Source organism: Carassius auratus, unplaced genomic scaffold, assembly GCF_003368295.1.
Source record: "Carassius auratus strain Wakin unplaced genomic scaffold, ASM336829v1 scaf_tig00006910, whole genome shotgun sequence".
NCBI lineage: Eukaryota > Metazoa > Chordata > Actinopteri > Cypriniformes > Cyprinidae > Carassius > Carassius auratus.
This window is the reverse complement of record NW_020523794.1, coordinates 21960-44509: the sequence shown is the minus strand read 5'-3', so window position 1 is coordinate 44509 and position 22550 is coordinate 21960. Positions and strand designations below refer to the sequence as shown.

The 22550-nt window shown below is 37.3% G+C and overlaps 1 protein-coding gene and 1 pseudogene across 2 annotated transcripts in view; one reads left to right on the top strand and one right to left on the bottom strand.

Annotated features, from left to right (window-relative positions):
* Nucleotides 1-20873, top strand: part of LOC113071307 (propionyl-CoA carboxylase alpha chain, mitochondrial-like) — a 54751-nt gene extending 33878 nt beyond the window's left edge. For both annotated transcript variants that reach the window (XM_026244677.1, XM_026244676.1), the window contains 12 exons: nt 442-592; nt 1632-1775; nt 3440-3514; nt 4364-4432; nt 4524-4599; nt 4691-4904; nt 5985-6087; nt 9107-9205; nt 10454-10507; nt 16053-16193; nt 18896-18973; nt 19948-20873. In XM_026244677.1, coding sequence (XP_026100462.1) covers nt 442-592; nt 1632-1775; nt 3440-3514; nt 4364-4432; nt 4524-4599; nt 4691-4904; nt 5985-6087; nt 9107-9205; nt 10454-10507; nt 16053-16193; nt 18896-18973; nt 19948-20016 — 1273 coding nt within the window. In that variant the 3' untranslated portion in view covers nt 20017-20873. The remainder of the gene's footprint in view (nt 1-441; nt 593-1631; nt 1776-3439; nt 3515-4363; nt 4433-4523; nt 4600-4690; nt 4905-5984; nt 6088-9106; nt 9206-10453; nt 10508-16052; nt 16194-18895; nt 18974-19947) is intronic.
* A 170-nt stretch (nt 20874-21043) lies between these two features.
* Nucleotides 21044-22298, bottom strand: LOC113071305 (E3 ubiquitin-protein ligase MARCH4 pseudogene; annotated as a pseudogene).
* Nucleotides 22299-22550: the final 252 nt, after the last annotated feature.

Here is a 22550-nt window from a genome sequence, read left to right as displayed (position 1 = left end):
AGTTATTTTATAATGACAGTACATTGAAGATTTGAAAATAACTATATATAAACTATATATTCATCACTGCATTTTTCCCCCCCAGAAAGATGCAGTAGTAACCATAACATTTTATTTTAAGATTTAAAATTTGTTAAAGGTCCAAAGCGAAAGAGTTGCAAAATTTCTGAAAATCTTTTAGAGCTCATAATTTGTTAAATCGTGATCTAACCGCACTATTGACATGATCTAATCACTAGCACAACCTGAGCACATGTGAGTTGCTCCTTTTATCGGCAAGACATACCGGCATAATTTTTCATATCGGGATGATGCCGATATTTAGATTTAAAGAACTAGAACTAGAAAAGTGAATTCCGTTGAGAGCTGTGTGCATACAGTAGACTTCCAGACTTATGCAAATACCTACATTGCTATGTTTGACTTCATGTGCCTGGTTAGCACCTTTCTGGACCCAGACACCCGGAGAGCGATGGGAGAGCAGGCCGTATCTCTGGCAAAAGCAGTGAAATACTCCTCAGCGGGCACTGTGGAGTTTCTTGTTGACTCCAAAAAGAACTTCTACTTCTTGGAGATGAACACCCGTCTACAGGTTTGCATGCATCAAACATGATTATGTTTGAAACACACCTTTTTTGCTCTGTTGAAACCTGTTTTTGAAAAGATGAAAGCCACAAGCAGTTAATCATATTATAGCATTTTTGGGAGGCTTTTGTATATTGTGTTAAAGGCAAGGCTGAGAATCACTGCTACTGATGAACCTTAATATCAATTTATCTTTGTTTATGGAATTAATAAAGTGATTGTGAAAGAGAGAAAGAGGGACCTTTATTTAACATTTGACACTTTTATACTGTAGCCTTACATTTGCTGTGGAATTTGTGTGAGCTGATCATAAACGACAAGGCAAACAGCCTTCATGTGAACTGTAAACCACGTTGTCTGCTCTGACTGTTAGAAAACTGTACTTTTACACTTTCCTTTAGTTTTTATTGAAAGCAATTCATGCAATCATACACTTGTATTTCAGGTAGAATTAAATTAAACATGTAGGTCAATTATATATTAAGTTTTAGTACATTATCAACCTCTTAAAATGAGAAAAAAAAGTAAACAAACTCCTAATTTTGGCAGTTATAAGATCCAGAAAATCTTTGTAGAAAGTCTTCCATATTTAAGAATTGAGCTCATGCTGTCATTAAATATCAAGGCCCCCATTGTTATTATAACACAACTGGTTGATCAGGCTTTTTTTATCAACAGAAACTGGGAGTACAGATCAGGGTTATAAAAGTAAACAGAAAATTACTGAATAAAGTTTTTGAAATAAAATGAATGTTAACCTGCAGAGGAAAACATGCAGAATGAGGAAGGGTTGCTTGGGCGGGAAAAGGGTTTAATATTTAGTTTAACAGTTAGTGACTAGTTGTTAGCAGTGCTGTCCGGTTAACAAGATTCTCTTAAACACCTATGTTGTGTTTGAGTGTGTTTGGTGGGAGGTAAATGGTAGCCTTTTAATTCTGGTGATAGATTCCAGTTTTTGCTACTTGCTATTTTTAGCATTTAAAGTTATGTTTGTAGACAGTTGCTCATGTTATAGGATGTTAGTGAGTTTGTCTTTTCTCTCTCAGGTGGAGCATCCGATCACTGAGTGTATCACAGGACTGGATCTGGTGCAGCAGATGATCCGCATCGCAAAGGGCTACAAACTCCAGCAAACACAGTCTGACATACCCATAAATGGCTGGGCCATCGAGAGCAGAGTCTATGCTGAGGTAAACCAACAAACAATCAAACAACCAGTTACTAAAGTTCTTAGTATTTCTCAAAGCAGTCTTGGGCCAGTATTTCAAAATGCTGGGCAAATAATATATATGTGTATATATACTGTTGATTGGATTATTGTACAAAATATAATTTTAGCAATTTTGTACGTTGCTCATTTGTGATTTATATAATTTAATTTATTTTGAAAAACAGTTTCCACATAATATGAAGCAACACGACATGTTTTCCACATTGATAATAAGAAAAGTTTCTTGAGCAGCAAATCTTAAATGATTTCTGAAGGATCATGTGACACTGACTGCAGTAATGGCTGCTGAAAAATCAGCTTTGTATCACAGGAATAAATTATATGTTAAAATATATTCACATTTATTCAACCGTTATTTGAAGTTGTACTAGTAATTTCACAATATTACTTTTTTGTTTTTCTGTACTTTTGATCAACCAGAGACAGCCTTGATGAGCTTTAATTCTTACCGATCCAAATTGCTGGCACAGTAGTGTACACAAAGTCCTGGGCAAAAAAAAAAAAAAAAAAATATATATATATATATGTACAATTATATGCTTCACTGTTTCAAATAACTAGAATGTTACTTATATTTTTGTGCTAGTGCAAACTATACTTTTTACTACAACAGTAATATACACTACTACAGGATGTTGGTTTGGAGGTATGACGAGATCTGATTTCACTATCATTGATTCTGTGATTACATCTGATGAATTCTGTAAAGAACATACCCCAGGTTAAATTTCAGCCTAGAATAAAGAAGGACAAAATACATGTTTTCCACAAGTGATCGAATTCATTGACTTCATGTGTATGAATTTCATGACAATTAAAGTTCAACCATTTTTTTTTTTTTTTGTGGGGAAAGCAGATGATCTGGAAATGTTATTGACATATTTGCCCTCATATTTATATATTTTTATATTTCATTTAATTCTTTAGTAGGTCCTGTCCTATTAAAGGATTTGTTTTCATGATGATGAATTATCCCGCTGTAAAATGACATTGAATGCTTTAAAGTTCAGCTTAGTGGTTTAAAAAAAGATTAGGTGGGAGGCACAGCATTTTCACTCCTTCAACAGCTCTGCTTAATCCTGGACTCACCTTGATTCGTGTCAAACAACCTGTCTCAGGACTATTATAGGCAGACATTTTAATAAGCCTAAATAACAGCTAATCAGATGATGAGAATATTGAATTCATCTATATTCAGTGAACTGACTCCAGCACAGTGTGGGTCTTGTCTCATCTCTTCATGTTAAAATGTGCCCACATGGCCCAGTCTGGATGGCAGAAGTGTTTATTTCTTTTCTTGTCTTTCATATATATGCTCTGTACTAGACTAACTGATACTTGTCATGGCACTTGTATACTGTTGTTGTTGTCTTGTTGATCTGATTGCTTCTATTGTTCTCATTTGGAAGTTGCTTTGGATAAAAGCATCTGCTAAATGATTAAATCTAAATGTATTCCCCCCAAAGAGGAGAGAAACCACACAGGCCATCTTAAACTCTGTTTAACTGAGCCACAGTTTGAACTGAGTAAAGACATGAACTTTAAGGACAGACACTTGACCTCATGTTTCCTGTGCTTTATTTGAGAGCTAATATTTCCTCTCTTTATCTCTCTCTTGTTCAGGATCCGTACAAATCATTTGGCCTCCCCTCCATCGGCCGGCTGTCACAGTACCAGGAGCCACTCAATTTGCCCAATGTTAGTACACCGATCTGTTTAGCCTGACTTGACTCTAATTCACATTAATAACAACAACATTTTATTTTATTTATATTAATCAGGCCTTTTAATTGTAGTAACAATTATCCTTTTATTTATATATATATATATATATATATATATATATATATATATATATATATATATATATATATATATATATATATATATATACACACACACACACACACACACACACACACACATACACACACAGTATGTATGTATGTGTGTATATATATATATATATATATATATATATATATATACCGTATGTATATACTGTGTATATATTTTTAGAGAGAGAGAGAGAGAGAGAGGGAGGGAGGTAAAAAAAAATTATATAGATTTTATATATATGATTATTATTGTTATTATAATAAAATAATTGTTATATTAAATACACTTTGTAACCGTAATATTTCAAATGTGTCTGTAAGAATGATCCAAATTATGACATATTATTTGTTATTTATTTGCGCTTTAAGGACAAGGAAAAAATAGCCTCCAGTCCTCTTTACTCTACATAATTATGTGTGTTCAAGTGAGAGTAAATGTGTTTCTGTGTGAGATTCCCACATCAATCAATACAAGAAGAACAAGAAGACATGCCCTCTTCAATGAAAGATCATTGGTTTCCGGAAGCTGCTCAGGAGAGGATGAGCGAAATGTTTTTCGATTTCAGAAACACACATGCACAGACACACACGGATGAGGTTGAAAAAAAAGACATACTGCACAAACGCTCTTTATGCAGGCCAGTTCATGCATCACGATTTTGGTAATTAGATTTTTGATGATTATTGTTATTTTTCTGTTCTTTCGAAGGTTCGAGTGGACAGTGGAATTCAAGAAGGAAGTGACATTAGTATCTACTATGATCCCATGATTTCTAAGGTAATAGAATAGTAACCCACGACCATCTTTACAGTCTCATTTCATTTCCACTGTCAGACTAGTCTGATGTATTATTTTTGACGTTGACTAGCTGGTCACATACGGTAAAACACGTGAAGAAGCTCTGAAGAAAATGGAAGAAGCACTCGATCATTATGTCATCAGAGGTAAATTCCCTAAGTGGGCAGAAATGTGTAAGTGCCAAAATAGCACAAATGCACAACACTTCTTTAATGCCCAGTTTTCTCATTCGCACAGGTGTTACCCATAACATTCCTCTACTGAGAGAGATCATTGTCCACCCTCGGTTTGTGTCTGGTGATATCAGCACCAAGTTTCTCCCTGAGGTGTATCCTGATGGGTTCAAAGGTCACCTGTTAACAGCAGGAGAGAGACAGGAGCTGCTGGCTACGGCTGCCGCTCTTTATGTAGCAGCACAGCTCCGATCGCAGAAGTTTCTGGGAGATGTGAGGTGAGGGACAGATGCATTACACACACTGACACCTAGGACACTATTGTCATTAGTTAAACAGTAGTTCACATGACCATTTCTGAGTTCTCGATGACCATTATTAAAGGAATAGTTCACCCAAAAATGAAAGTTTGCTGAACATTTACTCATCGTCAGGCCATCAAAGATGTAGATGAGTTTATTTGTTCATAGGGACAGATAATAATGCGTGATAATGAATAATCCAACAGGATCTTCTCTCCTTAAAACTGTTTCAGACAAAGTACCGAATATCTGCATCAGTCCGGTATCTCTCTGTGTGTTTGTAAAAGAAAGCTTATGCTTCAGGGGCACCATGTTCCATACTTCTCCTTATATTGCTGTGTAAATCCATCTATTATTTTTCCAATCATTAACACTATATACCAGGTTAAATACTAGGTTAAGACAATAGCCTCCTAATACAGGAGAATACAGTTGAAGCGAATTAACATTTAGTGTATGCACCTATCAAACTGCTTGGAAAGTATAACCACAAAAACAGAAGTTGTATTTAATGCATTTAATGTAACTCTTCTTTTAATTGTAAATTAATTGGTTGTTAATGTACCCCTCAGACTCAGCCAGTGAAACCAATTTACATAAAAAATTTAATAAAAAAAAAGATGCAGAGAAGGCCATCTGTCTAAACATCTCTTCAGTTTTCCCCTTTTCTCAGTCTCTTTCTTTTCTCTTTTTTTTTAAATGTGTTCCAAAAGTTATTGGTGGGGGGTTGACTTTCTCTTTGTAGTGAATGCAGCCCACCACAGTGGAAAAACACTGCATTCCTCCTAATACATTTACTTTAGGTCTCCTAGCTGTCAGTCAAACAGCCAGAAACCAGGTGGTTTGTGTGTGTGTGTGTGCGGGTTTGGGTTTAGTTCATCTGTAAGGGAAAGAAACTTTATAGCTGAAAATAGTTAGAGTGAGAGATTTGTGATCGACTTAAATGGAGAGAAAGACAGTGTATTTGAAGCACCCGGTATGACAAATGAGTAACATTCAGTGTCTGTGTGTGTGTGTGTGTGTGTGTGTGTGTATGTGTGTGTGTGTGTGTTCCAGGGTGTCCATTGTTCCTGCAGAGAGCAGACAGTGGGAGTTGTGTGTGGAGCTTGATAAAGGCGTTCACATGCTGGGTGTGTCTCGGTCTGGAAATGACTTTACGGTGAGTGAAATTGTTCAAAATATTACATCTCATGTCACATCTGAGTTAGGAGCTGTTGTGCAAGACTTCATACATTAAGTAGTGCACTTGTCCTGTGTGCGGTCGTGGATGATTCAGGAGCCTGTCTAAGTGTCTTGGACAGTGTTGGGCAGTAACGCATTACTCATTACTGGAATTTTATGACTTTTTTAGTAACGGTGTAATTTGAGTTATAATTTTTTAAAACAGTAATTAGAGTAAAGTTACAAGCCGAGGTCTCTATATACAGTCATGACCAAAAATATGAACACACTTGGTAAATATGATCAAAGAAGGCTGTGAAAAAAAATCTGCATTGTTAGTACTTTTGATCTTTTATTTAAAACATTCGCAAAAATCTAACCTTTTATTGGATAATAAGATTTTAAAATGGGGGGAATATCATTATGAAATAAATGTTTTTCTCTAATACACACTGGCCACAATTAAGGACACCCTTTTATTGAATTATTTTTTAAACCTCCATTTGCCAGTTTAACAGCTCTAAATGTTCTCCTATAATGCCTGATGAGGTTAAAGAACACCTGACAAGAGACCAGAGACCATTCCTTCATCCAGAATCACTCCAGACCCTTCAGCTTCCCAGCTTCTCCTCTTCAGTTCACTCCTCTCATTTTCTGTAGGGATCAGGTCAGAGAACTGGAATGGCTATAGCAGAAGCTTGGTTTTGAGCTCAGTGACCCATTTCGGTGTTGTTTTTGAGGTTTTTGTTTGGATTATTGTTAGGGTGACCATATGCGCAGTTTATACGGGACACGTCCCAGACAGGATTTTAATATTGCCTAAAATATCCAGGTTTTGGCTATTTGCACTGTGCAGGTTGATCGTTGTGTAACATTCATGAGAGCTATAAAGAGCAGAGCAGATGGCTACTTATGCTTTCGAATCACTTTCACGTGTTTGTTCGTTCGTTTGACTTGAAGCATTTTGGCGCACTTTTTTTTTTTTGGATTTGTGCGCAGCGATGCTTCAAGTCAATCGAACGAACGAACAAACGTGCACATGTTTGCATCGCTTTGATCTTTCCCGTCTTGATCTCACCTTCTCAGACGCAGCCCCACGATTGGTCAATTATGTACAATACCTGCATGTTATTGCTTAAACTGCTCTGGATGTTTTAGGCTTTATTAAAATCCTGGCTGGGACGTGTCCCGTATGAACCGCGCATATGGTCACCTTAATTATTGTACGGTTGAATGATCCAAACATGGCCCATTATAAGATTTCTAACAGAGTCAGTCACTTTTAGATTTTTTATCTGTTGGTATTTGATCGAATCAAAGATGCCATGTATCTAAACAAGATGTCCAGGACATCCAGCAGAAATATAGGCCCACAACATCAAAAATAGAGCAGTATATTTCATTGTACACATGGGGTACTTTTTATCCCTGTTTTCACCAAACCCATCTTGAGTGTTTGCTGCTAAAAAGCTATTTTTTTTAGTTTCATCTGATCATAGAAGCCAGTCCCATTTGAAGTTCCAGTCGTGTCTTATAAATGATTATGCTGGAGTTTGTTTTTGGATGAGCTAGGAGAATTTTTCTTGAAACCCTCCTAAACAACATGTGGCGATGTAGGTGCTGTTTGACAAAAAAGTTTTCTGACATTTATTTCATAATGTTCATATTTTTGGGCATGACTGTACGTTACTACCACGTTACATTGATTGCGATGAACTGAGATGTCTTTTAGAGATAATAAATGCAGCGCTCTTTGCTGGCATTCTGTCATGTGAAACCATGCCCGCAGCAGCCGCTTGCTTTAGTTAAAAAGAACTGTTCTGTGAATGTTGATGCTTTAATAACAAATATTTATGCTGGGATTTCATACATTTCACTGAGAAAAAAGTAACGTAACTTGTAATGTAACTAGTTACTAATTACTTTTGAAATAAACTAATCCGAAGAGTAATGGGATTACTTTTAAAAGGAGCAATCAATAATAAATAATAGGTTTAAATTTTTAGAGTAACTTGCCCAACACTGGTATCGGACCATAGACCGAGAAGCACCCTAGATGAATGGCTACTATATTATGTTTTTTATTTGTTTTACAAGCTTTCTTGTCTTGTCTTGTCTTTGTCAAAGCAAGGCATTTTTCCGTGGCTTTACAAACATTTGTGATTCCACTAAGCAAGGATGTCAGATTTCACACCATTTCAACAAATATTGTCCTCATTAAGTCATAACTCAGCCAGCTTACCCAGATGATTTCTGTGTGAAGGTATAGTCTGCGTCTGAAATAGTACTCCTAGTGAGCACTTTTGCTCCCTCACTAGCACCCATGTTCTTTGTGCTGGTATTTGCGTTGAAATCAATCCCTCATCTTGAGTCTAAATCACTTTAGGATCTAAAGTGGATCTTTAGTCTTCCTCTTCTGTTACTGAAAGACCCTCACAGAGCGGCAGCTCTCACACGTTCCCTGAGACGTCACTCACTAACTGTGTGTTTAGACACCTGTGGCCCTTCAGTCAGGGATAAAAGCAGCCTCTGGGGTTCAGGACCCTCACCTGATCTCTCTGGACCCCTCTCTCTCTTTCTCTTACAGCTGAGGGCTGGATGTGTGTTTCTCTCCCAGAACTGCACATCAGACTGGGCCCCCTGCTCCTGAGGGGGCCCTGGAGGTTCTAGTGTCCCAGCCTGCTTTGGGAATGTAACAGATTATTCTGTTGAAAAAACTGTTGTTTAGACAAGTGTTTGAGGGCTGAGGGTAATCAGTTTGACCAGAGACACTGGTTTAAAGAAAAGACTAACATGAAACCCCCCACCTCCCCTAACAGGCATCAGGTGGATTTGGTTGCAGAATCTACTGACTAACCTTACATGAGTTCAGAAACGTACATTTGATTTCTTTGTCTCACTGTTTCTTTCATCCAGATCAGCTCAGGCCTTTTCTCTTTCACACATAGTAACTCAATTATAACACAGATCTTTGTTGTGCTCCGTCTAACTGCTCCCATGTGTGTTTGTCGGTTTAGGTGGAGATAGATGGAGAGAAGGTTGAAGTGTCTGGAGAATGGAACCTGGCCTCAGCATTGCTGCCCATCACCATCAACGGCAAACACAGGAATCTCCAGGTTGAAAAACAAACATACATATGCGTATGTAGGGAATAATTGACTCCAGTATTGAAAAAGTTGAAAAGTTATGACCTTAAGTGGTAATATTTACACCGTGGTTGTAAATACATTTTTGCAACTGTCCAATCAGTCCAGTTGTCCAGATGCCATATAAGGGCCCGGGTGGTTCTGGCCAGACCAGATTGCTGTCCGGTCCATTTAGTAAATCAAAGCTGCCAACAATGTGGAAATAAAACCGCAAAATAACGAGATATATATATATATATATATATATATATATATATATATATATATATATATATATATACACATACACACATATATACATTTATTTTATATATTTTTTTGCTCTTGAGATTTGCAACTGCTGTTTTTAATTAATATAATGTATTGATTCCTTATCGGTTTTTATAAAAGATTGCTGTTAAATGTCACATTTTTATTACTTGACAGCCAAAAGAATGGAGGTGAACAACCACACTGTTGTGCTTGCTCGCGTGTAGCATTGCTCAGTTTTTGTAGTGAATCGATTCATCCCAAATGCTGCTCCTTCTTTTTTCATAAATTAGCTTTAGAAAGTTTGATTGATTCTAGTGAATGGTTTTGTTCTAAACGGATTTCTGAACTAGGAAAGTCTGATTCATTCTACTGAATTCATTTGTCCTACACGGACACATTTATCTTTGGAAAGCCTCATGTATTTTGCTGAATTGCTGTGTTCAAATGGCTCTTGCTAGTGTTCAAAAAGATTGAGCATTTTGAGTCCTTACATGGGATTTCTTGTCTTTTTTAATATAATTTTATAAATGTATCCTTTTTTCTTTGATGTGGTAACCTTAATTGGAATTGTTCATTCACTAGATAAGCCTGTAATATTATTGGATAGAGGCACAGAATAGAGGACCACACTGTTGCACAAACATCTGTCAACTTTGAGATTACTGACCTCGCCACTGATCCAGAGTCAGTTATTCAGCTTATTACGAGGCTCTTTGGCGTTTTTGATTCTGAATGATCAGGTGCATTGTGAATTTTTTTTCGCTATAAATTGACTAGCATCCCTGACAAAATCAATGACAAGTATTTTTTTTAGACACAATTTTAAAATATAAATTTTATGTAAAATAAACTCCTTCAAGGAAATGACCTACTTTTTTACAACATTAGATTTCATATTAATAATGTATAATCAGTATGGTGTGTACTTTAACACATTATGTCTTACTGTTTTGTGTCTGAATGCAGTGTCTGTTGCGGACAGCAGCTGGAGAAATCACCCTGCAGTATCTGGGCACTTCAGTAAGTCTTTAAACAAGCACCACATAGCGGCTTGAACTATGTCAGTGGTTCTCAACTGGTTTTACTTCAAAACCCAGATTGTGGAGATGCTAGCCTAGCCAAAACATATCATATTAAAGTTAATCAAAATGTTCTTCGATTATACCATTGGAATATTTAATTTAGCTTAAGCATTATTTATTAAACAAATAATGGTTCACAGCACAAATGTTCATATTCGATCTAAATTGACTCGCATTTAATTTTCAGATCGTATTTTCTTTTATCTTGCAAACATTTTGTTCTTGCGTTTTTTACAGTGTATAACAGATGAGCGTACTTTTTAAGGATGAGCATGCCTAACCCATGTATTTGCGTCCGAAAGTCGGACTCCAAATTTTATTCTAAGAATAATTTTGAGGTTAATACAGCAAATGAAAATTGTTCAGCTTAAGGTAAATTTGAGAAGCTCCGCTAGGCTATTTTCCCCTCACTCCACAACAAATCATTTCAATTAACAATATTTAGAAAAGAACAGGAATTAAAAATATAAGAAGCTATAGCATATTAACGACAAACCAAAACTAATTAATTTATGCCAAAACGAAATTCAAACCAACGTTGGGTCTCATTCAACACAAAATCAAATGTTTCAGTATTCGCGATATATTTGAATGCCAAATGATTATAAAAATAGCATATAACAGTGTTTATTATAATTTGTTAATTAAAATTGTAATTTAATAGTTTGTAATGTTTGTAAACATTTTGTGTCTGCATTGTCTATTTCTGAATGAAATAATTGTATATATATATATATATATATATATATATATATATATATATATATATATATATATATATATATATATATATATATATATATATATATACGCGTAGCGTAGCATATTAACCATGCATCAAACCTTTTTAAATATTTTGATAATTTACTGAAAATAAATAAATGACTTTTTAAACCGTTTAACTGATTATTAATCGGTCAAAATTAGCTGATAGTTTGCTGCATTCATGCACTCAGAAACCGGTGACTGTGAACTAATCAGCAGAGCTTGTACAAGCTTTTGTCATCGTTAAATCTTTCTCGGACATTTCTAAATGTCGAAATTGGGTTGCGAATATATCGGTGCATGATGTTGTCCAATGCCATCGGCGAGCAGAGCTTCTCAGAGTTGGGAATAATCAGAAGAGAGCCGCAACGCCGAGAATCAGGCTTAATTTGGTCTTAATCCGGCACTGAAGGCGGTGCATTGCCATTGCGATTTACCTATGATGAGTTCACAGCTGAGCGGACATTTCACTCGTTGGCTTCAGCACATTTGTGTACTGTGCTGTACTGCTGGAATTGGTGAATTGGTTGACAGCAAATTTTAAATATTAAATGGAATGATAAAATAATGTTATTAACTGGTTAATGGCCATTTCAATTTTTCGATTATGTTCGGAACTATAAAATTTGATTTCGTTTCTGTTTCTGGTTCTTTTCCTGTCAAAAATTTCGTTAGTTTCCGGTTTTCTTTCCGTTCCTTGAACCGATTCAGAGCCCTGGTTACATATGCTTTATGATGTCACTCACAGGAGTGTGTATCCTGTCTTTACACTCCAGTCGATCTGCCAAGCACGCAAACACACAGACTCTCACACTCCATGTGGCCAAAACAACAAACAGGTGTCTCAACCCAACTACAAATCAACCCAAGCCGTCCCATCATAGTTTACCCAAAGCCACCTAAACAATCAGCATCAGCGCATCACCAGCTTTAACAAACAAACAGGGTTTAAAACACAGTAACTCTGTAAAAGAAGAGGAAATGCTGGCTTCCAGACTGCACACGTGTTTGCTTCATGGGGGGTCTCGGCTTCAAAGTTTAAAAGTTTCCCTGGGGTCACTGCTATTATGGGATGCCTTCCATTCATTCTGTGTTAACGGGACAGTGGGGCTGAGGTCGTCAGCGCTTGTTTAACCGTTTTCAGAGTTTCCTCCTGTCAGAAAAAGTAATTTAGATGTTTCTTCTCAGGAATGGGACTCAGAAATGCTGTGAGACCATTAGTAGAGCACCTCAAGCCTAAACCACCTTCCCTTACCTACTTCATGAGTAAAAATTCATTAGTGAGTACCAGAAACCGTATCATTATTATAAATAATCATAACCTGATATTGACCTTATAGGCTACATCCCAAATTTTGATATTGTCCATCTTAAATGGCATGCAAGATTACGATAAATGTGTCCCAAATCAAGGTGCATTGAAAATGATGTCAGTGGTGCCAAGATGGTGTAATGTTTCTGGCAGATTTTTGACGTGTGCGTATTTTCATGCTTTACGGGCTAATTCCACCCACAACCCCTTGCTCTGGAATGGAGCATGATTTTGTGACAGTTCACTTTACATTTCTTCAATGTGTGTAGAAAGCCTCTGTGTGACAGCTGTGCAGACCTTGTGTATTCTGACAATCGATTTATTAAAATATTCAGGTGCAGTCTCATATCATGGTTTCTGCAGCACTTCCCATAGGTGTGTAGCAGACTTTGCGAGCCTTGCAGAGGAACACCTCAAACTGCGATTCTTCTGACCTTAATTATTCCAGTCCATCTATATTATCTGTCAGTAGCAGATGTGGTATCTTCTTTGAAACTCAGAGGCCTAAGTCTTCTCTTCAATGTTTCAGGTTGTACTTGGAATAGCCTTAGTTTCTCAAAATAGCAATAGAATATTGACTGATCTGTTTGTATAGAAATGCTGCTTTTGGTCATTTTTAAAATATTAAAATTTGGCTCACAAGTGTACAGGGACTATAGTGCTCTCAGTGCTTTAGCGACTTTTCTGCAGTCTTCACACATCATTATGCAGCAGAACGATATTAATAAGATAAGAATGTTTCACGAGTACCAATTCAGCATGTTAGAATGATTTCTTAAGGATTATGTAACAGTGTTACTGAAGTAATGAATGCTGTAAATTGGGCTTTGTCATAACAGAGTACAGATCTGCCTTATCCAAAGTTTCTGCAGTTTAGAAAATTCACATTTCAAAATTTTTAATTCAGCTTTTTTACTCAAATTGTTATACTGGTAATATGCCATATGTTTGGGGACATTAAAAACACATAAAAGCAAAAATGGCAGTAAAGATATATTTCATCAAATATTTCATTAAAATAAAAATGTTATGGTTTCCACAAAAATATGAAACAGCACAACTGGTTACAGTGTTGATAATAAGATTTTTTATTTTTCATGTGGCACTCAAGACTGGAGTAATGACTCTTCACAATATTCCTGTTTTTACTGTATTTTTGATCAAATAAATGAAGTCATTGTGAGCATAGAGAATCAAAATATTTAAAAACTCTAAATGACCCCAAATTGTAATGTAATTTGTAATGATAAATCAAAGTTATTCATTTTCATATTTCTATATTTCAAGTTCATATACCCAGGTGTGTTGTGGTGCTTCTAAGCACTTGCTGGCAACCACTAAATATTTCAGTTTGTGGCTTCACTTTGTTGCTCAGAGATTTAGTGATTTGACCCCGTCACCGCATCATCAGCCTTCCTTACCGTGTGTGACCTGAGTTTAACACACATGATGTAAGGCTTCCTTGGTTGAATTCCTGGAAAGCAGACATATTCCCTTCAGAGAGCTACCCAGTGATTAATGAGTGAGCCACCTTTTCCTTTCTGCTAAATATAGCTCAGAAATGACATCATCAATAGTATACCAGGGGCGCTTCACAATGACACGCTGGTCAGGAAGTACCACCGAGGGTGGGGAACGTGAAGGGTTTGTTTACACTTGTCACCAAAAAAAATAAATCAATCCATGTATTCCTGGTTTACTTAGCATTCACGTTGTCGGTTTTAACACAGAACCTAAAAATACCTAAAACTGTCCCTAACTGGCCATGGGCATAAACATGAAGAGCTCATATCACTTGTCATAGTTTATACGATAAGATAATGTTTTTAGTCTTTGCTCCACGTTGCATTCATATTTCTGTCGAACTGCAACAGTTTGTTTGGAAGTGGAAAAAGTGGGTCTTGGTCAGCTTGTTTGGTGGTTCAGATGGCAGCGTTCACACTTATTCAACTGAACCACATTAACAGAGCAGTCGCACTACTGCCCATTTGAATCCAACCAAACCTGCCAAGTATGAACACACCCATAAAAAGCTAGGAAAATGAAAGTATATGGCACTTTTGTTGAGGATAGACTGGCAGAACATTGAACTCCATGTCATTGCCCTGTTCTTTTTGTGACTATATTAATAAGCTCTTCATTTGCTCTGCAGGCTGTTATGAGCTAATGGCTCTCCATTAGTGTCTGTTTGGAGAGCAGGGGGTGGATGCTCTTGGCATACTGCTGCTGCTGTGAGAGGGAGAGAAGAGAGGTTGTGTGTGTTTGCGTTGGTAATCATTAAATTGACAAAACTGCTTTTCATTGACTGAGCAGTGCAGAGGGCCAGCCTTCACTCGTCTGTTAATTAAATTAGACTGGGCACTGACAGAGCCTTTCATCTGTCTGATACACACAAAGCTAAATAAAGCGCTAACTGCCCAGCCCTGCCCAGCATGTGATCGGATACAGATTTGTGCTGCCACCTAAAGGTGAAGATGGGACGCTTTTACTCTCTCGAACCATTTCTTAGCCATTTGTTGTGAGCTGTGAGATAAAAATGAGAAAACATATAGCCTCAAAAAAAGAAAAGTACTGGGAAATAGTGAAACATCTGCTATAATATAATTAAATACTGGCCAAACCATTCAGAAGTTTGGGGTCAGTAAGCTTTAATTATTAGTATTATTTTTTAATAAATTAAACACTTTTATTCAGCAAAGTCACATCAAATGGATCAAGTATGCCCGTAGAGACAAAAAAAAAAACTTAAATAGACAAAATAAAAAACATTATACTTTCAAATTATTATTCAGTTTAAAAATAGGCAATGAAAAGAAATGTTTCTTGAGCAGCAAATCAGTGTATTAGAATGATCATGTGACACTGATGACTAGAGTAATGATGCAAAAAAAAATCAGCTTTGCATCAAAGCAATAAATTACATTTTACAATATATTAATATAGATAAAAGTTTTTACATTATAATATTTCACAAAATTACTGTTTGTCCTCTAATCCGATCATATAAATTCAGCATTGGTGAACAGAGGAGACCTCTTTCAAACCTCTAGTGTGAAGATTTAAAAAAATTTGTCAAAGGCAATTAAGGCAAGAAAATGAAATATGCATGGGTACATTCTGCAAGCAAGTAATTTTCCATAATTGTCTTGGGTGTACAATCTTCTGTGATATTATTTAAAGAAGCATTCAGGGCTTTTGTTTAGTCTGAATAAGATGTGCTCTAGACTTTATATTGTTAAAAAAAAAAAAATTAATCTAAAAGAAAAATTGGGGGAAATGTGTTTGTGTGTGGGTTTGATGTTCTTTTGGAGTGTCTGATTTATTAATTTGGTTGTTTGTATCGTCAAAGTATTGTGTATTTAATTTGAGGTCCCTGTGTAACCGTTTCTCTGTTTCATGTGCTCAGTTTAAGCTGCGTGTGCTGAGTAAACTGGCATCATCCCTCAGTAAACACATGCCAGAGAAGATTCCAGAAGACACCAGTAGTATCCTCCGCTCTCCAATGCCAGGATCTGTGGTGGCCGTGTCCGTTAAACCAGGAGATAATGTAAGCCACTTACTGGAAACAGTGCAAATACACCGCACAATCAGTAGAACTCTATTTCTCCCCATTTCCGTGTTTAACAAATGGATTCACATTTAATTTGGATTGTTCAAAGGGTGAAATAATTGTTGCTTTTAAAGGGGGGGTGAAATGCTCGTTTTCACTCAATATCCTGTTAATCTTGAGTACCTATAGAGTAGTACTGCATCTTTCATAACTCCAAAAAGTCTTTAGTTTTATTATATTCATAAGAGAAAGATAGTCTGTACCAATTTTTCCCGGAAAAACACGAGCCGCTGGAGGCGTGATGTGTGGGCGGAGCTAAAGAAGAAGCGCCAGTAGGCTTTTGCGTTGAGAGCGTTTGGAAGCTGTGACATTACATGAGGACAAAACCAACCAAAACAAACCATGGCTAACAGTCAGATTCAGCATATATTTATGATCCAGAATCAGATCCAGAGGCTGAAATTTAACAAGTGCAGCATCAGCAACAGCGTCTCTGTGTGGTATGTACTGAAACTGTATATATTTGCTTAGCGGTTTTGGAAAATGACTAAGTTCCACTTAATGTCGTCTTTTTTTTTTTTTTTTTTTTTAAGCTGTACATGTGGAAAGTGCAGTTTGATGACAACATCACATGTTGTTTACTTGATGTGCTTACGCGCCGATAGCTAAGTTAACAACACAGAGATATTTGAAGCAGTTTTACTCACCGCATGCGGTTCCAACACATGATCGTGACCCTTTTTCATTAGGACTGCATTATCCTTAAGAAATAAACGATGTGCAAATCTGTCGTCAAACTGGACCTTGTTTGTAAAACAAGCATCTTCCAAATTCAGGGGAACAAACACTTGCACAACTCCGTTGATGCTCTGTAAAAATAAACTCCATCCACTGGTCCCTTAATGCTGTTTTTTTTTGGTAATCTGTGCAGGGTTTTCTTGCTCTGGCAACCAAAAACACACTTCTTTTGTGACTTTTCGCGACGCTCTCGCTCTGATCAGTGAGTCTGTGCTCTCAGTGCTCTGCTATACGGGAGCGCGCGCTCTTCCAGGAGAAGTGTCCTCAGGACCCATATAAGGAAATTCCGCTCCATCTAACGTCACACAGAGCCATATTTGAAAAAAACTTTCCGAAACTTGTGACAAACCGGAAGGAGTATTTTTGTTCTTCAAACGTACAACTTAATTTTTGAAACTGTGTCCATGTTTAGCATGGGAATCCAACTCTTTAACAGTGTAAAAAACTCAGTATGCATGAAATAGCATTTCACCCCCCCTTTAAGGAAGCTGACCCCTAAATATTTCACAACAGTGAGATCGTAGTCAAATGCCAGTCACTTAGAAACAAGATGAGAAAGAATGGATTGATACTGGCAATAAATATAGTATACTTATTTAAATATAGATAAAGTACACTTTATCTTGTTAGTTCATAGTGATAGTTCATCAAGAAATGTAAATGCCTTCATCATTTACTCTCCATCACTTTCATGCAGCAAAAAAGTACATTTGGCTTGTGTATCATTTTCCTAGTTCTCAGATCAATTTGCTTAAAACAAAAAACAAAAACAGGAAAAATAAAGCAGCCTGATATTGAAGCAGTTTAACAGTAAAAATGCCCTGTTTACATTGGTGTAAATTGGAACATTTCCGCCACCCACTGGACTGGAGTATGAAGCACTAGATGGCACACTAAAAACATGAACGCATAGGGATGAATAGCAAGAGTTTGGAGTTTCCAGTGAAATCTGCCTGAGCAATTTTAAAATTGAATAATTGATATGATTATTTCAAAGAGCAGTTCCCCCAGAAATATACATTTGCTGAAAACGCTCACACCCTCAGACCACCCAAGGTTTAGTGTGTTTGTTCATGGGAACAAATCTGGAGAAATTTAGCATATCACTTGCTCACCAGTGGATCCTCTGCAGTGAATGGGTGCCGTCAGAATGAGATACAAAATAAACACCCAGTGAAGTGAAAAGTTGTATGTTTTTAAGTGACAAACTCAAGACATTTTTTAACTTCAAATTGTTACTTCTGGCTAATTTTGACCAAAATGTCCGTGTGTGTGTGTGGGTGTTGCTGTCAACTTGTATTGAATGTGTCCTGACTCAGTTTGTTAATGACTTCTATATAATGCACAGACCGACTGGCTCTGGCTAATACATCTGAGTCCTTCCAGTAAAACATCTCATTCACTCAGCAGCATCACACACACACACACACACACACACACACAAGAGCACATCACATGAAGAGCTCTCACACTGATTAGTCACCACACACACACACACACACAGAGCAGTGACGTTCACATCACCTGATTTCGGCACTTCTGTATAGATGAGACAGAAATGAATCCTTGTGGATGGAGGGAACCAGTAATTCCTCAGTGCTCGCTTATTTCCATAATCCATTTCCCTAATGGAGAATTAGATAGAAATAAACAGAGGTCTCTTTTATTGATTTTGCTCTCACGTTACAGTGAGCTTTGTGCGTTTGTTAACCGTTATGACTCTTCTAATGCACGAGCCTTTATGAAATGATATTACAATATTCCCCTGCTCTTTGTGCTGAGGTTTTATGTTCTAGACCTGCAGAAGTCTGTGAAATATTCTGAGTTACGTGGTTCAAGAAGTTATTCTAAAGTCCTGATTGCGGGATAGCTGTGGTTTATTGTTCTTTGGCGTTCTGAAGGTTGCAGAGGGACAGGAGATTTGTGTGATTGAAGCCATGAAGATGCAGAACAGCATGACCGCAGCAAAAACTGCCAAGGTGAGCTCACACACACACACACACACACATAAGTTGATACATAATCCTCCTCACTTCTCTGTGCATCATAAATCGATATGACATAAAGAACACACTCTTCCACATAGCTACATTACAGAAGCGGGAGAGAGAGAGCGAGCGAGTGATTATAGACACTGACCACTATCCACACTATTCTGACCAGACCACTTAGCTACTGTACAAATACTCTCCCTCCTTGTAAGACAGCTAAAACAGATTATAGTTAAGGTGTTTATGGTTCCTTTGATTGATGGCGGGATATTTTCTTGTACTTCATATCAGGGTTGTAATATTTAACTTAAACTAAAACCAAAAAAATAATATTATGTACAACATTTTTACATGTATATTTTTTCTTCTTCTTTTTTTTTTTTTTTTTTTTTTTTTTTTTTTTAAGCTACCGGTAGTTGACATTTTTCATTTGGACTTAGTTTGATTAATGTATTTGATGTACTAAAAGGACTGAAAAAAAAAAAAAAGATATATAAATATACATAAAAGTAACAGCAATTACTAAATCTGAATTGAAAATTCAAAATATAGAATCTAACAATTTTGAAATATAAACTATAATAGTAAACTATAATAGTATCTCCGTGATACTAAAATAATGCAGCTTCATGCAGCATGTGTGTGTATTTTGTCTTTTAGTTTAATTCATAGCAAAGTTTAGAATCACTAAAGCATTAACATCGGTTATATCCTAAAAGTATTAAAATGATTAAACAATGAAACAATGTCAACAAGCGGTTGCAAAGATATTTCTTGTGTGATTTTAACGAAGCGGTGTTTTCTATCTTTCTTAATACGGACGCATTTGTTTCTTGTTAAATATTTTCTCCATTGTTTCTCTGGAGATTCCTGTGTCCAGTGTTTGCTTTGTCATCTCTGACTGACTTCAACGCACACAGCTGTTTCAGATCTCTCCTAACACAATGTGTGTTGTTGTTCAGGTGAAGAGTGTGCACTGTAAAGCTGGAGATACAGTCGGAGAGGGAGATCTCCTGGTGGAGCTGGAGTAGCAGATCACCTGCAGGTTCTGGAGATCATCAGTCGCTGTGGAGGAGCAAATGAAGACACTAGGAGAGCAGATGGACCATTCCTCCATTTGCTTTTGTTTTCCACCTCATGGTTTTTCTCCTCTTTCATTATGACTATAATGTTTTCCATCTGTCTGGAATGTAGCTGGATTCTAGTGAAGGAAATGTCAAAACACTTACGGTCGCTTGTGCCTTGGTTTTATTGTTTGACATGGAATTAACCACACATCAGCAGCAGTGAGAAAGCATCTTTATATGCAGCTAGTGTAAGCTGTTGACACTCCCTACCTCTCTCTCTCTCTCTGCTCTCTGTGTACATTTAGCATTGTTTAGAGGAAGTGCTGTGAATGCTTTGCATTGCTGCAACTCAGTTTTAATTATTAGTTTATATTATGCAATGATTTTTCTGTTCCGTGATTATTCAAACATAATGGGCCTATTCACTCTTCATCTTCAAATCACCACTCCCACACTGATCTATTGAAGTCTTTTCATAGAACTTGTACCTCATTTCTGTCATAAAATGCATTAAACTCCATTTGTGATGAGTTTATCCTGGAGGTGCACTGTTCAAACGGTTCATTTGCTTGAGCTTTAATTGTTCAGTCTTTTCCTCGGTTTCTAAAATTGAGAAATCCCAAGGAGCGGAGCATTAACCGAAGGAGAAGGCAGATATGATTACTCGCAGACTAACAGACTGTGGTCAGGCTCGGAGGAGGCACTGGTGCGGTTTCCTGTTTTTTAGCACCGAGCCACTTACAGTAGGTCCACTTTCTGTCTGTATTTGTTTTGAGAAAAAAATTAAGTGTTTTAATAAAAATGGGATTGATGTAAACATTTCAAGTGCTCTCGATTGCCTGGAAAGGAAACGCATTAAATGCATAACTGAAATTAATGGATTTGACTGAATGCTATGTGGCAGTAGCTATTTCCAGAAGAGAAACAGACACATACAACAGTTAAACCAGTTTGATTTGTCTTTTTTTTTTTTTTATGTAGCAACCTTTTTTCTGACACAAATTTAACAAATGTAAACAAAATAAGTCAGTTGACCAAGAATTTGCCTCAAACTGGGCCACTTTTTTGTTGTTTCGAAAATGTATGATTGCTGCAAGTTGTGTCCATTGTAACGTAGTTTCCTGTTATTTGTCGTACAAGACTGAGAGAAGACAAAGAGGATTGATTTCGATAAAAAATGTTCTGCCTGCGAGTGTAAACACAACAGTTTGATCCTTCAGTACCCCATTTGGTTTGTTAGGGACAGATTTAGACCTGCTCAATGCTGCAAGTGACATTAATAATAGGATTTTATCTGAAAATACAACGTAGTAATTGTAAAATGTTTGTTGTTTTACATACAAACATGTTTGTTCTTCACTCTGAGCTGTTAGTTCAGCAGTGGCTGTCAGTGTAGAAACTGGATTGCATTAAGGTTGTGCTTCAGAACGGTCACAGCTTTGACTCTGACCTTGAGCTGACGATACACGCAGAGAGTCCACCCCACTGACCTTTGACCTTTCTCAGTTGCTCACATAGGAAGCTTTATGGCCATAATCTTTCCTGTAGCCACTGTGAGAGAAACTGCTTCCTTGATTTAGTCAATACTCTAAAAATAAATGCCTTAAACTCAGACAGCACTGTACTGGGTCGTCGGGTAACAGTTTAATTCTCCTCAGTGAATCCTTTCTTTTAAATACGTTGCATGCAGAGATTGAACCGTAAACTGGACTTCATCAAAGGCCTCACACTGTGGTGACTCTCATGACCAGTTCGCGGTTGCTGCTGCTGGTCTGTCCGCGTGGCTCCTGGGCCCTCAGGTGGTGGCTGAGGAGATGAAGGATGTTATAAGAACAGTGGTGGTCTGGCAGTGAGGGCTGCCCATTGCTGGGCTCAGATGAGTCCTGCGGCTCTGTCATGGCACCTGCTGCCAGCGGGACAGAGTTTGTGCTGGGGGTTGCGGTGGCCACCGCGGCTGCTGCAGCTGCAGCCATGAGGGAGGACGTGGAGGTGGAGGCTTCACCTTCCGTGCCGTTCGGCTCCATTCGTTGTGTCAGCGGCAGAGAGAGGGTCCGGAACGTGGCACCGGTCTTCTGATGTTCCTCATTGTCTTTCACCTTGTCGTAGTTTAAGACTTTCCACTGCTGATTAACAGCCTGCCAGCGGTTAAAGATGCGAAATACGGAGGGACCTTCGTGGACAATTAAAGCTGAAAGAGAAGGAAAGATGGAGTTGCTAAGTGAGGGATAATGTACAGTCAGGCATTGTCATAAAAAAATATGTCCGCCTAGGAAGTGGTCCAGTTTGCTGATTCTTTAAAGATGCAGTAGGTAACTTTTTTTTTTTTACATATTTATTAAACCTGTCATTATGTCCTGACAGTAGAATATGAGACAGATAATCTGTGAAAAAAAATCAAGCTCCTCTGGCTCCTCCCAGTGGTCCTATTGCCATTTGCAGAAATACGCTGCTCCCGGTAAGAAACAACCAATCAGAGCTGCGGTCCGTAACTTTTTTGT